Source organism: Serinus canaria, chromosome Z (assembly GCF_022539315.1).
Source record: "Serinus canaria isolate serCan28SL12 chromosome Z, serCan2020, whole genome shotgun sequence".
Taxonomy (NCBI): domain Eukaryota; kingdom Metazoa; phylum Chordata; class Aves; order Passeriformes; family Fringillidae; genus Serinus; species Serinus canaria.
Window position 1 is genome coordinate 29,641,130 of NC_066343.1, and position 16,913 is coordinate 29,658,042.

General features: G+C 40.7%; 1 protein-coding gene across 2 annotated transcripts in view; it reads right to left on the minus strand.

The window, feature by feature from the left end:
* BDP1 (B double prime 1, subunit of RNA polymerase III transcription initiation factor IIIB) overlaps positions 1-16,851 on the minus strand; it is a 53,029-nt gene extending 36,178 nt beyond the window's left edge. For both annotated transcript variants that reach the window (XM_030237013.2, XM_030237012.2), the window contains exons 1-12: positions 16,404-16,851; positions 11,749-12,289; positions 10,963-11,069; positions 9,976-10,035; positions 9,477-9,620; positions 8,487-8,620; positions 7,429-7,523; positions 6,788-6,842; positions 5,990-6,133; positions 4,133-4,417; positions 3,623-3,797; positions 2,456-2,615 (exon numbers count right to left, since the gene is read on the minus strand). In XM_030237013.2, coding sequence (XP_030092873.1) covers positions 2,456-2,615; positions 3,623-3,797; positions 4,133-4,417; positions 5,990-6,133; positions 6,788-6,842; positions 7,429-7,523; positions 8,487-8,620; positions 9,477-9,620; positions 9,976-10,035; positions 10,963-11,069; positions 11,749-12,289; positions 16,404-16,579 — 2,076 coding nt within the window. In that variant the 5' untranslated portion in view covers positions 16,580-16,851. The remainder of the gene's footprint in view (positions 1-2,455; positions 2,616-3,622; positions 3,798-4,132; positions 4,418-5,989; positions 6,134-6,787; positions 6,843-7,428; positions 7,524-8,486; positions 8,621-9,476; positions 9,621-9,975; positions 10,036-10,962; positions 11,070-11,748; positions 12,290-16,403) is intronic.
* Positions 16,852-16,913: the final 62 nt, after the last annotated feature.

Consider the following 16,913-nt stretch of genomic DNA (forward strand, 5'->3'; position numbering starts at 1 on the left):
GAAACAATAAACTTAAATGATCTTCTACAGTAATGTAACAAAGAACAGAAAAGATTGCCACAGTGGTTGAGAGTGAAAGGGTCTGCTAGAGGTCCTCTGGTCCAATCCCCCTGATCAAGTGTAGTGGGTTAACCTGGGCCAGATGCCAGGCATCCACCAAAGCCGCTCACTCACTCCTCTCTGCAGCTGGACAGACAAGAGAAAATGTAAGGCAGGGTTCACAGCGGGAGATAAGGACCAGGAGAGAGATCACTCACTAAATACCATCAAGGCAAAACAAGCTCAACTTAGAAAAATGAAATGAATTTATTATTAATAAAATCAGAGCAGGATAATGAGAAGTAAAAGAAATTCTTAAGAATACCTTTCCCCCATCTCTCCCTCCTTTCAGCTCTACCTCCTACCTCAGCAGTGCAAGAAACAGGGAAGGAGAGTTATGGTCAGTTCATCACCCGAGGCTGCTCTCACTGCTCAGGGAGAGGAGCTGTTCTCCTGCTGCACCTGGGATCCCTCCCATGGGAGACAGTTCTCCATGAGCTTCTCTGACGTGGCTCCAGCTCATGGGTGCCAGTGCCCCTCAAACTGCTGCAGTGTGGGTCACTCTTCTCACAGGGTGCAGTGCTCCAAGGACAGGCTGCTCCAGCCTGGGGGCAGGGCCCCTCTCTACACAGGTCTCCCAAAGGATCACAGCCTCCTCCAGGCATCCACCTGCTCCAGCATGGGCCCCTCCATGGGCTGTGGGTGGATCTCTGCATCCCCCATGGATCCCCATGGGCTGCAGGGGCACAGCTGCATCACCATGGGCTGCACCACAGCCTGCAGAGGAATCTCAGCTCCGGTGCCTGGAGCAGCTCCTGCCCCTCCTTCTTCACTGACCTTGGTGTCTGCAGAGTTGTTCTTCTCACATGTTCTCTCTCTGCTCTTCTCTGGTTGCAATTACAGCTCTCCAACTCCTTTTTGTTTACAATTCTTCTTAAGCATGTTATCACAGAAGTGTTACCATCATTTCTAATTGGCCCAGCCTTGGCCAGTGGCATGTGCATCTTTGGAGCCACCAGGGATTGGTTCTATTGGGCATGGAAGAAGCTTCCAGCAATTTCTCACAGAAGCCACCCCTCTAGCCCCTTGCTACCAAAACCAGGCCAAGTAAAATGAATACATCAAGGCACCTGGAGCTGGTTGCCCAACACTGTGTCCAGACAGCTTCTCAGTCTTGGCAAGGATAGAGACTCCACAGTCTCTCTGGGCAGCCTGTGCCAGGCCAGTGTTTGGTAACCCTCACAGTGAAACAGGATTTCCTGGTGCTTGGAAGGAACCTCCTGTCTTGCACTCTTTGCCCATTGTCTCTTGTCTTGTCACTGGGCACCCCTGGAGAGAGCCTGGCTCTGTGCTGTTTGCACCCTCCCCTTGGGTTTTTGTGGAGCTGTTCAAGAGGGATCTCTTCAGATCCCTGAGAGAATGCTCCCCCTGAACCTTCTCTCCAGGTTGAACAGTTCCCGCTCCTTCAGCTTTTTGCCATAGGAGAGATGCTTCCAGCCCTTTACCATCGGTGTGACCCTTTGAGGGGCCATCTCCACTGCATCCAGGTCTCTCCTACCAGGGAGCCCAGAACCGGTCAGTCCTCCAGGTGTGGCTTCATCAGTGCTGAACACGGGGCAAGGATCCCCTCCCCTGGCCTGCTGGCAACACTTATCCTGCTGCAGCCCAGGTCATCATTAACTGTTTGTGCAGCCACAGCTGCACAGAACTTTCTTGGTTCATGTTCAACTCGGAGACCACCAGGACAGCTGGGTTCTTTTCTGCAAAGCTGCTTTCCATCTGGGTGGCTTGCAGCATGCGCTGGGGCCTTGGGTTGTTCTTGCCCTGGTGCAGGACTTTGCATCTCCCCATGCTGAACTTCCTGAGGATTCCGTAGGCAACTTCCCCAGCCTCTCCAGGTCCCTCTGGAGGCCAGTATAACCTTTGGCTGTCTGTGTCCTTGGGAAGCAGTTCTTCTAGATTTACCTAATCTGTAAACTTGCTGAGGTTACACTCTGCTCCATTATCTAGATCATTCCTGGAGCAGCACAAACAACCCAACATGCGTTTCACTCAAATCAGTTTCCAACACCGTGCCAGTAAGCATATGCCAGCAAAATCCTGCTTCAAGGCCTAGCTATTCATATTGCAGTCATTCACTTTTGAACAATTAAACTGTTCAGCTGTTTAAATTGTCTATGAGGTAAGTCAGACACGCACAGTATACTCTCTGAATACATTTAGGTTAATGGACAGCCCATTAAGCCCACAAGAAATGACAGTATTTAAATTTTGATGATTTTCTTAGGCCTATTGATTGTTTTCCACTTGATGGTGAAAACATCAAAAAACAATCCAAAATGGCTTTGATTTACAAACCACTTTTAATTACCAAGGTCAATATCTTGAGATGAACTACATAAAAAAATGCTAATACCTTTGATTCTGTAGTTTCTATACATTCTGCTTCCTTTCTTCTAATATTTGAAACTGGTAACTCTGGAATCTGGCTTTCCTGTGATGCACCATCTCTAATATCTCTGGTTCTCAATTTATCAGGTTCTGATTCTAGTAAAACATCACTGCTTTCTTCAAGGCTGAAATAAATAAAAGTACATAGGAACATTAGTGTACTTGTAGAAGAAAAGGTGTTTCTGCTTACAGAGGAAAATGCACAGAAAAACAATGCAATTTTAACACTAAATAACTACCTATTTTTCAGATAATCTCATGAAATTTTAATAATATTTGCAGACGATGAGCTTTAAAACAACTTTTGTACTTTTGCACTGCAGTTATAAGATGATGTATAAATGTCATCTGATTATTCTAGACATATTGTTTAAGAAAATAAACTTCAACATAAACAACTGCATGCCAATGTTTTTTTCCTCTGATCTTTTGTAACAGTCTAGGTTGAATCCAAAGGCAAACAACTGTCTCTTCATACACTTCTAATGAACTACGAAAGAAAATGGAAGTTTCTGGGAATATGTATAAAATAACAAACAATTACAATGCAGGTAAATACAACAAATTAACACAAAAAATTCTGAAGCAGCATTCACAGTATCATAAAGAATTTTTCAATTTACCGCTTTCACACGTAAAGAGTTTAATAAACAAGCATTCATTTTCTTTTTAGTAAAAGTATGCCCAAAACTGAACCCAAAAGCTTGGATATTAACCAAATTCTGCATAAATAAAATCTAAGCACCATTCCTTTTCCAGAAGAATAATTTTATCACAGATAAAAATTCCAAGCATATAGTAACTCAACTTAGCAACATTACCAACCTGTGCTTCAAGAGAAATATTAGAAGTTAGGATTAACAATGGTCTTCCTAAACATTCTTAAAAAAATAAAATTACTCTTGGAAATTACTTTAGTAATTAGGTACATTAATTTTGCAAGGGCAGCCCATTAGGGCAGATAATATTTTGAGTATATAAATCATAAACAGCTTATTGAACCCCAGGACAGTTTTCAGAAACCTGCACATTCTCTGGAAGTTAAATGGTAGTAATTATGAATAAATAAAACCAATATTAAAACTTTAAGCTGTTTTTTTCTTTTGCTGAAGCTTTCCATTATAAACATTACCTGCATAAACTGACACCACCTTCTCTCTCCATTTGCTTATTCAATGGTGAACAGGACTCTGATCTCTCTTCCTCTGTAACAGCAATCTCATTTTGCTTTCCTTCAGTAGCACAAACCACTTCTTCTCCACAGGTAGTATCACCATCACTGCTTGCATCATGTATCACTTTTTTCCCTGATAATTAATAAGAATTAAATCAGTTTGGACATTCTGGGAAACATTTTGGAATTCCAGTAATCAAATCCTAGCTACAGTGAAGACGAGTTAATATAAGACTAAAATTCCAGCCGAAAGGTAGAAGTATTAAGATTTTAGAGAAATATTCTTATCTAAAGCAAAGTATGTTTGGATTTATAAGGAAAGCTGATTTTAAAACACATCTTTCCACAACCTCCTACAAGGCAGATCAGCAACATAAATGAAAGACCAAATTCTGACTTTAAAGTTTGCAATGACTTTCTATTAAATTTCTATTTGAACATTTCAAAGTGAGCATTCTTTTCTCTTACTTTTATTAGAGGACTTTCCTTCTTCAGCAGTTGTTGAAGGAATAGGCACTTCTCCTGGAATATTCTCCACTTCCTCTTCAAGGTCATCTTTTCTCTTCCTCTTTCTCTTCTTTTTTGCTAATGCTGGCTCTAATGCAACCTCTTCTTCTGCTTGTTCAGAAATGCCCAAAGATTCCTCATTTTCTTTCTCAGCTGTCACACCATCTGCTTCTGTTTCTGCATCAGAAATTCCAGCTTCCTGAAGTTCATCTGGATCATTAGCAGCTTCTGTGCTGGCAGCTTTTGCTATTGAGACAATATAGTTCTTGGTCAATAGACTGGTGGAGTACTAGGAGCCACAAACAGCAAAGGCATTTCTACTAAAAACATTTGTGTACTCATGCATCACTGCCAATACACTGCCAGGTGTATGAGCTGGACTGGGGAACATCAGTCATTGACTTGCCAGAAAAGCATCAGCATTTAATACAAAACACATTCCGTACATGGGACAAAACTTCACCAGAGGAAGGTCAATATGGGATGTAAAGCCAATTTAGTAAATGTTTTTGTTCCCGTGCTTTTTTGCAGTTTATACAGTCACATTTGGATTCAGGGAGAAAAAGACATTGCGACTCCTATAAAGAATTTTTGTATGTCTGCAGAAATAGGTGATGAAGGTTACAGAATGCTAACATTACATAAATGGTAACATTCATGTAATGAATGCCATTCAAAAGCAATTTTTCATCAAGAATGTGTAACAGTTGATCATTCTAGCTTACATAAGCAAGACATTTTATTCAGCTAATTGAAATTTTATCTAGTTAATAATTAACAAGTTTTTTTTCTGGGTTTAATGAGTTAAACCCCCTATTTTAAGGACATTTTGTCTTGATCCTCTGTTAAACCACCAAGAACTTTTCCTTTCCTTGTTACTCATCTTAAATGAACTAATTTCTCTGTTATTAAGAACTCCAAAATGCAAGAGAAGCAGAAAAGCATACTCATTGTTTTATGCATGACATACCTTTAATCTACCACTGAAGTGTAGAAACAAGATTTCTCTACATGGTTTTAAGTGCTAATGAGATATTTTACTTAATAACATCCAAAACCAAGAGTATAAAAAAGCAGCAACTACTTTAATTTTCAGAGATCTTTATTCCTAGCTAGCATCCTCTTTAAAAAGATGTTCACTTGTTTGTCTCACAATACCACTTACAAAAAGATAGGTCCTTGTGGAACAAAGAAGAGAACACTGCCACAAAATTAGCATGAAATGTATGAAACTGTATCAGTATAGCTGCTTTTAATTAAAGCACATCTGTCAAAGGTCCTTTCCCAGGTACTGAGGTAGTAAAACAGTGTGGATCAATGGTAACTAAATGTAATCTTTATTTTGAACAGATCAGTAAGATAAAACACCTTTTACATAATTTTCTGAAAATAATCATACTGCTGAGACTCAGGAAGTTAAACTACTATCAAAGGAGAAACAGAAACCTTAAAAGAAGAGGCTTTTAAATGGAAGAAAACTTTCAACTCAGATGAGTTTACCAAATATATGATTTTGGCCCAAAAAAATTCTAGAAGTGAATTCATTAGAAACTCATGGAGATAGGTACCAACTGGTAAATTAGAATATCAGCACTTCAGATTGTGGAACAGCATCATTTTCACCATGGTATCACTAATTATTACCATGCTGTACATCAGTAAACTACATCTGAAAATGTTCCACTATGAAGGTAAGATCTTCTTGTCCTGTCTACAAGAGGGAAGCAAAAGGTGATGCCCTACATGATTTCTCCTCTGCTAGCAACACATTACTGGCCATTGCTCTTTAATGCCATCTCAAGCACTCTTTTAAAATACCTTTTGACTTCTTCTGTGGCCTTGGAGACTTTTTTTCTTTTGGCTTCTGGCTTTTAACAGTCTTTTGCTTCCTCTTTCCCTCATCTGCTAAGACCTTCTCAAGCAGCTGGGCAAAGAATTCAAAATCAAAGGGTCGTTTTTCTTCTATCAGATTAAAGCAAAGAAATAGAACAGATTTCAAAGTTGATTATTTTTTCAAGTTTCATCTTTTTATGACATAAGATCAAAAAGCAAAGGTCATATAGATTTAAACAGAGAGTTCTTGAAAGTATTTTCTATATCACTTGAGCAGGCCCTGAAGGTGATATAAGGGTGACTGGAATATGGTAGTTTGGCTTTAAAAAACAAGTTATAAAACTAAGTAGTTCAAAAAATTTAAGGACTGACAAATACATAAACTATACCATAGTACCAAATAATGTATGAACATATTGCTGTAGGACATATGTACCTCATTCAACTAACAAAGTAAGTCTTTAAGGAGTCTCAAAGCAGTTTACAATAAATAAATGTACTAGAAATTCCCATGAATAAAAAGAATTATCTTCAGCTGAATATACAGAGAAAGTTTATATTAATCTCATTTAGCAGACATCCAGAAAAGATAGAAAACAAACCTAAAGATCGTTGTTGTGAACTATGCTCGTTATGAAAACCTAAGATTCCACAGCTTCTGGATTAATCTATGAGCAAAAACTTTCTTCTAAGTAATTCAAACAAGGCAAAGCACAGAAAATACCATCAAAATAGATGGCTACCATTTAATGACTCATTGTAGGGTAAGGAATATTTACTTACTGAAAGCTTTATCTATTCTCCATCCATTAGCTTTTTCCTCACGTTTGAACTTGTTCTAAAACCAAATGCACAATTGTGTTTATCAATAAGCAAGAAATGCAACAATATGTTGCACAAAATGGCAGCTCAAGCTAAGCTTTCAGTGCAACAAACCAAATACAGTTGTTGAAATTCACATGCACATCCACAGAACACAAGTTTGTAACTAATTTTTAAATATAAAATCTGTTACCGAAGCTTATTACCAGCAATATGTTTTTCATTATTTTCTACACCTTTTCCTGACTTTTAATCTGAGCAAGGTTTGAAATACCAAAGTCCTTCCCAGCTGTGTACAACAAAAAAAATAACACAGAAGACCCTCACCAAACAGCCATTTAGGCTTATCAGGATTCTTTAACTAAAACAAAGTGTGTTTAAGGATGCTACATTTACTACGTACATTCACTGAAACTCAACCAGCATTTTAATGTTTCAGATACTTACAACCTCGTGAAACAGGTATCAGAAAACAAGCACTACTGTAGAGAAAATTCACACCAAAATTATCAACACTAGTAGAGGAAGCACAGGAATGCAAATAAGAAAAAGAAAAGTAAAACCAGATGTTTAATTTCTTTATTGAGGGCTTTAATTTTTACCTTAATTTCTGCCCTGGCTCTGTGAGGAAACAGCCGCCCAATCAAGGAGAAGTCTGTTCCTACCATACTGATAGCTAAAAAGAACATGTCTGTTTCTGTAAGACAAAAGAAAAACACACACTTAAATATTTACTAAACCATCCTTCTTGCTATCAGAAAAAAAACAACCTGCAAACTTTTTTCATAAGTTCAGTAACTTTGAGGTAACTGTAGCTGCAAGTCCAGGTGAGTATGTATGGAACATGTTTGTTATTTTACCTAGGTCCCTCAAATAACATTTGCTGAATGAACCATCAGCAGAAAGAATTGTCTAAACTATTATAAAACTGCAGAAGTGTGCTTTCTAAAGCTAGTAAATCAATGCTAACCAACCCCAAATTGTCCATGTCCATTTTTATTACAGACATAAGCACAAACAGAAATCAGAAAAACTTCATGTAAATCTACCATCTCCATTATGAACAGGAAAAGAGTGTATTCCAAAGAGACCACAGTGAATTCTGAAGATAATTTTTCCATCTATAGTGGTAAAAAGTAATTTCTAATTGTAAAAAGTCTTGCACAGTGTTGTAAACTTAGAGATAATAGTCAATTTACAGCAGGAGCAATGAAGAACCCAGCCTACTCACTCATAAGAACTCAGCTGTCCACTTGCACTGAAATCAGTCCACACAGAAATACCTTAAACAATCTATTCCTGCCCATGCTGGAGGAACCTACTTAAGCACCACACAGAACTCAAATATCTGTAAACCAGAACCCAAAATTATGCTCTTGGTAAAGCAGACTAGCATTTTCTCAGCATCTAAACATCCATGGCAGAAAAAAAGCACAGGCAGCCTGCACATTAAAAGGCAGTGGATTTTTTAAAATGCCAATTTTCACAGCAAATACCACAGCTCTGCCTGTTGTAAGAGTGTGGGGGGTTGAGACTACATGAGATGACATGTAAGTAGATCCATTTACTCCACTGGGAATGAAAACTGTCAAGTATAAAGCACAGGTGAAAACTATAACTTTTCTGCGAACTCAAAGGTTGAAACCAAAAATATATTCACCTTTATTTGACCATGGCTTTGTGTAAAAACTTTTCCTGAAGCTAGAATATGTAGTTGTAGAGCCACGCTCAAAGATGGGATCATTTTCTTCAACAACACATGGACCTTTTGTTCTTAGAACTTCTACAGTTAAGCTGGGAAAAAAACACACAAGAAGTCTCACCTCAAAATTTTGCCAAGAAAACATATAGTAGATGTTTATAAGACAGCTATTCAAATTTTTTTCCACAAGAAAGCATGTCTAGTGCGCAATTAATTTTAATAATTACACTAACACGTATTTTAATGGGAGAATGCAACAAGAAAACACTACCCTAATTCACCTCTGTAAGTAAATTTGCTTTCTCCATTTTATATGATATAATACAGACAGAAATAATTAAGTACTTAAAAAAAAAAAACGGATTTTTAACATTTGAGAAATCTATTTTGTAAAACCATGACAGCCTCTCAATATCCTTTTACAATACTTTCAAATTTTTTTACCTTGGCATAAATTTCATGTTAAAATCTTTGGGGAACTCTGAAATTTTATAATCTACTTTTTAAACACCATATTCTAAGCAAAGTTACTGAAAACACTGACAGGAGAATAAAGCAGCAACAGGCAAGATGCAAAGCTGGAGCAAATCATACTGATACCCAAATAACAGTAAGCAGATACATGTTAACTATGAGAAGCAAAAATGTCAGCCAAACAGAAGACATCTGGAAGTTTGCCAAATCTTCAGTGTTCATTCACAGTAATAAAATATGTCATCTTGCTGTCTACCTCCTGTGCCAAAAACATTTCTCATGAAGTATGCCACTACAGAGATGCAGACTACTGGTGTTTGTATTTTGCCACATCCTTGCACTGTTTCCGAACTCAGTGTAGCTCAACTCTCATACATAAATACACTCATACTCATCCCTGTCCAAAGTAGTCCTGTATTTACAAACTGAGCTGCAATGCAGTACTGTCCATGAGTCAGGCAGAGAATTTGTCACCTTTCTTCATCCAGAATGATTGAACCATCTTCTGCTACTTTTACACGAGGAACGAGAAGTGGGCCATCCTGACTCTCTTCCTCATTCTCTTCTTCCTCCTCCTCCTCCTCTTCTTCATGATCAGGAGTACTTTTCTCTTCCTGTCTACAATTTTTAAGACAGCACACAAAAATACTGTTCAGTGTTTTGAATTGCAGCTCATTCAACAGACATTCAACAATTTGATGAACCACCCAGCAATGCAACACATCAAGAAATCAGTCAATATATGAACTTTGAAACCTGCTTTTTATTCTACTGTAAAATGGAAATATGCAAAACTTAACTTTGAAAGCAAAACGTTCTTTAACCACCATACCAGCCAAAATTGCAATTTTTATAAATTAGACTGTGATATTTGAACAGTAAAAAAATATACCTCCACTTTTAGTATTATCACAGAAATGCAGCTTTTTTACACCAGAAAAATTTCCAGCTATACTTCACCATCAAGACTTACTCTTTCGTTTGACTCAGTGCAGAACTTCTTTCTGTTCTCCTTTCTTCTACCAATGAAGACCTAGAATGTCATAAAAAGCTAGAGATGATTGTTTGTACAGATATATTTCTGCTTTCTTCCATGAAACTGGCTTTTAGTGCATAATCGACAAAGAAACACAAAGCTTTTTTTTAAATTGAACTACACAACCACCACTGCTTAGTAAATTTTGCCCTTTTTTTAACAAGCAAGGAAAAAAATGATATTTCAAGCAGAAATCCATTGTATGAATATAAGTAACATGAGAGCATCTTGCTTTTTACCTCTTTGGGGACTATTCAGTGCAAAAGAAAAAATAAGGGAAGTGATAAATAAAACACACAAGCACACAAACATTAAGAAGAAAGTGATAATAGATGATACCAGAAAACTCATCTACTAGTGAAAGGTCAGTAACTGGGTAACTGAACTTCTATTCATGTGATTGCTTTTCGTAGCTGCAGGAAAAAGGCCCTGCTCTGCTCTGTCTATGGCAATCTGTGCAGCCAGCTGCATTAGTGAAAACACGTCAGTGGAGCAGCAGAAACTCCATTCATCCATGTGTAATGCAAATACCACCAAGGTCTTGCAGGGTATTTTGCACTTCAGCACCTAGAAGGAGAAATGCTTAATTTCCTAAGTCCACTGGGTCTGGTGGGCCATTTTCCCTAAAAGCCACAACTGCAAATTTCATAGCAGGGAGTTGGAAAAAAAAAATTCTACTAGTCTGTATTTCTGCAGAGATAAATCAACACTAGGGACAGATTCATGTTTGTGTATTTCAACAAGTACACTAAGCTCCATTCTCACTTCTGTACTAGAATTAAGCTGATGTGAAAACTAGAATCTATTCTAGAAGCTTTGTTACCACTGCAACAACACTGTATCTGTGCTAATACTCCATATTTAAGTATTATAGAGGTCGAAAAGTAATTTAACCTAAGGAGAGAGACAAAAAGTCATACTTACTTCATAGGGTTGTTTTCTGGCAGATAGTATATTAAGTCTCTCATGGTCATTTTAGAACGATCTGGAGGAGAACGTCCTTCAATTACTGGAGGCCTGTATTTCAACTTCTTCCATACATAACAAAATGAAACAAAAGAAAACAATAAACACTTAGATTCACGGAGAAAATGTTTTATATTTCACAAATTATTATTACTTCTGTTTATTTATGAAGTACCCCATTAATGGAATTTTGTTGTTCACACACAGACAGACACACACACCCCCCCCACTACCAAGAACCAAAACAAGATTCAAGTGTCACTTTCTCAGTGAGGGCATTACAGACCCTTAAGTCTCTTACCCTTTCACAAGCATTCCATACCTGGCAAAAATAAGTTTAAAGTTATTCAAAATTACAGGACTCTGACAATGATCAGCTTGAAAAAATATCCTAAAAAACATCCCAAATCTAAGCTTCTTGCAGCACACCTCCCTGCTGTATTGAGAAATGTTCAAAATTGGAATGTTGACTACAAAATAAAACCAGGTGTCATGCCAAGATGACTTGTGGTCTTATCAAAGAAAAACTTATGCAATTCCTTGTACAATCTGTATTATTAAGAAACAAAGCACTGCTACTGCTATAAACAGAATAAACACATAGAGAATTATGAGGTAGACAGACGACCAGCAGTGAGCAGCGCACAATCGTCAGAAGACACTACTGAAAAGAGATAACATATGCAGGGTGAATCAAACATCTTGCCCTTCATAGATAAGCACTGCTCAACATGGAGGCCTTACCATCCGCTCTTTCTTCAGCTCTTCTTTAAGCATTTCTCTTAATTTCCGAGCTTTGAGGATCCTTTCGCGGTCAGAACATACTCGTTTGACTTTCTCAGGAGGTTTCACAGGTACCTTTTCCTCCTGTGTTCGTGATCTTTCCTGTGCTGGTCTCTCCTTGAGAGGAGAGGGTATATTCTTCTGCAAGCTATCATTTTTCTGAGCAGTTACACCAACAGTTTGCTCTTTGTTCACAGACTTTTTTAATGGTGAAAACTGTGGCACTTGTGGCACAGGTGTTTTTTTCTCAGGAAGCATAGGAGACTTTACAGAGCTTTCAACATTTTCTGATGGAGAGGAACCCTTCTGAAGTGAAGCACTGCCATCAGAAGCTTGTGATGTTCGCCTCTGTGGTTTTGGTGCAGAACGCTGAGCAGACGATGGTCCGGCTCTGGGTTTGACAAGATTTGGCATGGTGGAGATACGTTTTCTTCTCTGTGTAAGCATCTCTGCAGGTCTACTAGCTTCCCCAGCTCCACTTGTATGGTCCGCCTTGTCATCACTGGAAAATTTAAGAAAGTATTCTGAAGTTCTTTACAGTGATAGATTTGTTGCTCTTACTTTCAAGATGTGTTTATGGACCAGCAGTATAAACATTAGGCTACAGGAAAGCAGTTATACACAAGAAGTCATGCTAGTACCAACATGTAGCTGGTACTTTCTCATCAAATAATCAGCTCTAAGAGCTGACATATCTTCTAATGCTAATCACTGATCTACAAGCTTGCAACAGGAAAACATTCTCCCACCCCACCTCTTTTTTTTGGAAGGCTCTCTCCTTTCAGCTGAAAATACCAGTACTATAAAGCTTTATAAAATTTACTCACATAACATAGGCAATATATTAAAAACACTTCAACAAAGCTGTATGTAACAGTGGTTTGATGACTTTTATTACAACAAAAGTGAACATTCCTCTTACACACGTGGAAGTAGTTGATATGTAAACTGTGACTTCCACTAAAACTTCAGCAGTCAAACTGCTGCTCACATTTAACATATGAATAGCTAGCTCTTAGGTTCCCTGGAAAACTTTGTGTGTAAGTACTTTTTCTATCACTTATGCAGAAATACTTTTCAAATTGCAAGTAAAACTGCCAACCATTATGATCATCCCAAACCTGCTGACTCCACCAGTGTTCAGCTTCACAGCTGTTGCCCACAGTAAGACTGCAGTATAATTATAACTGAGTCATAAAGAGAGTTTTTAAAATTTTATGTTGGAACTATGCCTTGTTTCTGTACGTAACGACAACCACGGTTCACTTACACATTTTTTAAAATGGTGGTCAGAAGTATACTTTTTTATATTTCTGGGAAAACATTTAAACACCCAGTCAAACTTTTCAAAATTCTCTCCAGCTACTTTCTATGATTCAGTCAAATGCAGCAGATGATATGTTTGCATTTAGCAGCCTCTGTTAAATGGCTGAATCAATTTGTCTGACACTGTGAGTTCATACACATTTTTAGTACAGAACATCGATGGGCAAAAGGGCCTATTACATGGTGCCTATTTAGGACTTTTGAATGAGATCGTGCAAGTTCCACTCAACACCCCCTGTTCTTTGTACAGCAGGAGACAATGGAAAGTAATTCTTCATTCACCTACTCCACACCACCAGTGTTATGTGGAGTTTTTAATCAGAGTGCAGCACTGTATTACTGAACAGTTAAATAAAATCTAACAGAAAGTTAGAATTCTCTTACAGAATTTTCACTTCCCTGATATTTAACAAAACTTATTCAGTGTATAGAAAACAAAACAATGTAAAGTGACTGATTCTACAGACACAGACTTGAGCGGCTGTGAGTCAAGAGATCAGTGTCTGCCCCTCCATTTCCCTTTATGAAGAAGTTGTAGATTGCAATGAGGTCTCCCCTCAGTCTCTTCCAGGCTGAACAGACCAAGTGACCTCAGCAACTCCTCATCTAGCTTCACTTCAAGGCCCTTCACCATCTTTGTTGCCCCCCTTTGGATGCTCTCTAACAGCTCAATATCTTTCTTATACTGCGGTACCCAAAACTGCCCCCAGCACTGGAGGTTAGGCTGCCCCAGTGCAGAGTAGAGCAGGACAATCCACTCCCTTGCCCGGCTGTGATTCTGTGCCTGATGCACCCCAGGACACAGGTGGCTCTCCTGGCTGCCAGGGCACTGCTGGCTCATGTTCAACTTGCCACAGACCAGGATCCTCAGGTCATTTTCCTCCAGTCTCTTGTTCCCCAGTCTGTCCATACCCTCAGGGCTGCCCCACCCCAGGTGCAGAATCTGGCACTTTCCCTTTTTGAACTTCATATGCCTGGTGTTTGCCCAGCCCTCCAATTTGTTGAGGTCTGTCTGTCCTCAAGGACGTATCATGTGGAACTTAATATACCTTTGAAACCTGTGCCCAGTTCATTTATGAAGCTGTTGAGGAGCACAGGGCTGAGGGTGGAACCCACCAGTGACAGGTCATCAGTCTGATGTCACCCATTCACTGTAACCCAACCCATGAATTAGTTCCTCACACATCACATTATGCGTTCATCCAGGTGTGTCCTGGATGTTTTGTCCATAAGGAAGGACAGTGTGAGAGCCAGTATGGAAAGTTCTACTGAAATCCAAAAAGATTACATGAACTGGCTTCCCCTGGTCAGCTAGGTGGGCTACCCTGTCAGAAGGCTATATGGCAAAGGCCTTTTAGGCCATGAGAATAGATCAGAGTGCCTTTCAGAGTCACACCAATACCTAGTTTTGAAACTTAAAATTATTTTACACTGATGCACCTGTTAAATTACAAATACAAAAATCTTTTACAAATCTGCTGAAACAGCAACAGTAGCCTCTAAGTGAAAAATTGTAAAAAATTCTTCATTTAAAAAAAAATCAGATAGTAAAAGATGCAATAAGGTCATCGCTGTAATATAAACATTTGAAAGAATGACATCCTGAAGCACAATGCAAAACAAGAAGAGATTAAAGATACAAGTTGAATAAAAAGCAGTATGGGTTTCCTAAAGACATGCCATGCCAACTAGTCTGATACCTGAATTTCCAGCCACTCAAACTGGAGACACTAACACTGTTTCATCACACTGTCATAAGGGGCAAGCTTCAACTAAAAGAATAAAGGTATTTATTGGAATGGTATGGAAGACTCTAACACAGCTGTACAAAAGAAGTGTGAATGTTGCTCTGAAGAGCAATTATCAGACTGAGGACATGTCCTGAAACATTGATCTGTACTGCCTTTGGTGGGGACAGAGTTAACTTCCTTCACAGTAGCTCATGTGGTGCTGTTTCAGATTTGTGACACAACAGCGCTGACAGCACATCCCTGTTTTCAGCTAATGCTGAGCAATGATTGTGCAGCATCAGGCTCGTTTCTCACACTGCACCATGGCTGACCACACTGGGGATCAGCAAGAAACTGGGAGGGGACGCAGCCAGGACAGCTGATCTCAGAAGATTGAAGGGCTATCCCACAACATGTGGCATTGTGCTCCTCAGGAAAAGGAGAGGAAGAAGAAAGAAAGGACATTGGAGTTATGGCATTTGTCTTCCCAAGTATCTGTTATAAGTGATCAATCCCTTCTTTCCTGGAGACAGTAAAACACCTGCAGGTAGTGGTGAATGAATCCCAAATTCTGTTTTGCTTATGTGCACAGGTATTTCTTCATCTATTGAACTGTCTTTACCTTGACACACCTTTTTTTGCACTTTTACCGTTTTGATTTTCTGCCCATCCCACAAGGCTGGGAGGGGCAGGGGTGGGGGAAAGCAAGCAATAAACTGTATGGGGCTTAGCAACCAGCCAGGCTTAACCTACAAGAGGGAGGTCCTCAGGGAGAGCCAGTTCTAAGGCCAACTTTACCATGTGTTTCCATCACAATGGAAATCACATTTAAAACATTTAAAAAATAGGCAAAAACCCTGAAAAAAGGGAGAAAGTCCTCCCTTCCCAATGCATTCCTTTACTGTAGGAATGCAAAATCAAATTCGTCTGGTTAAAGAGCACAAAGAATTTTTGCTGCACACAGCAAACCAGGGCTTCTGGCTGCTGTGGAGCCAGATTTAAGGAGTGTTGGACCACACTGAGCCCGTCCTTTGCAGTCTTCACTTACAGAATCACAGGAGTAATTGGGCTGGAAAACACCTCGAGACCGTCAAGTCCAACCTATGACCAAACACCACCTTGTCAACCAGACCACACCACTAAGTGCCATGTCCAATCTTTTCTTAAACACCTCCAAGGATGGTGACTCTACCACCTCCTTGGGCAGCCCATTGCAATGTTATTCCAAGCACCTGCTGCACAACGGCAGTGAAGAAACGCGGGATCATCTTAGGCTGCGAACACCCACTAGCCCTTGTCTGACAACCCTGGACACGCAGTCACCGGGCACCAACCGCACGCGTCCTCCACGAGGTCTGCAGCACGAGCCAGCGTCCTACCATAGCAGTGACAGCCAGCCGGTGACAGGCCACGGAACCAGAGCTAAGCAGAGCCACGCTACCTCCAGGGATCCGCCGGGTCCCTGTCCTGCACAGCCCCGTCCCGCTCCCGGGATCCACGGCCCAGTGCCGCGGGCGGCCCAACACACTCCCCTGCCAAGGCGAGCTCGGCGAGACTTACCTCTCTGCCCGCCGCGCGTCCGCCGATTCCGCCGCGGTCCCTGCTCCGTCCGCCGCCGGGGTGTCCGAACCTGGGTGTGCCGGCGGCTCCGGGTCCACCCCGCCAGTGCCGGTGGCGGCGGCCCTGCCCGGGGACCGCACATTGGGTCGCACGGTGAGACGGGCCCGCCGGAACATGGCGGTGGCGCCGGGAGAGGCGCGCGCTGGGCACTCCCGGGAGAGGCGCGCGCCCGCCAGCGAACTCGGCGGAGTCAGCAGCGCGCGGCGGCGTGGGCCTGCAGATGCCGCGAGCCCGGCCGGCTCACGGCGTGCCGCCCCGGCGGCGCGCCCCGCAACGTCATCAGCGTGCGCCGACCAGGAGAGGAACGGCAGGAGGCGAAGCCTCTACGGCGTAAGCAATAACGGCGCCGTAACCGCCTGTAAGGCCTCGGCAGCTCCTCAGCTGCGGAAACCCCGGTTCAGCCGGCTCTCAGAAACTCTCTAGGTTCCCGCTTTGCCCTCGAGCACAGGC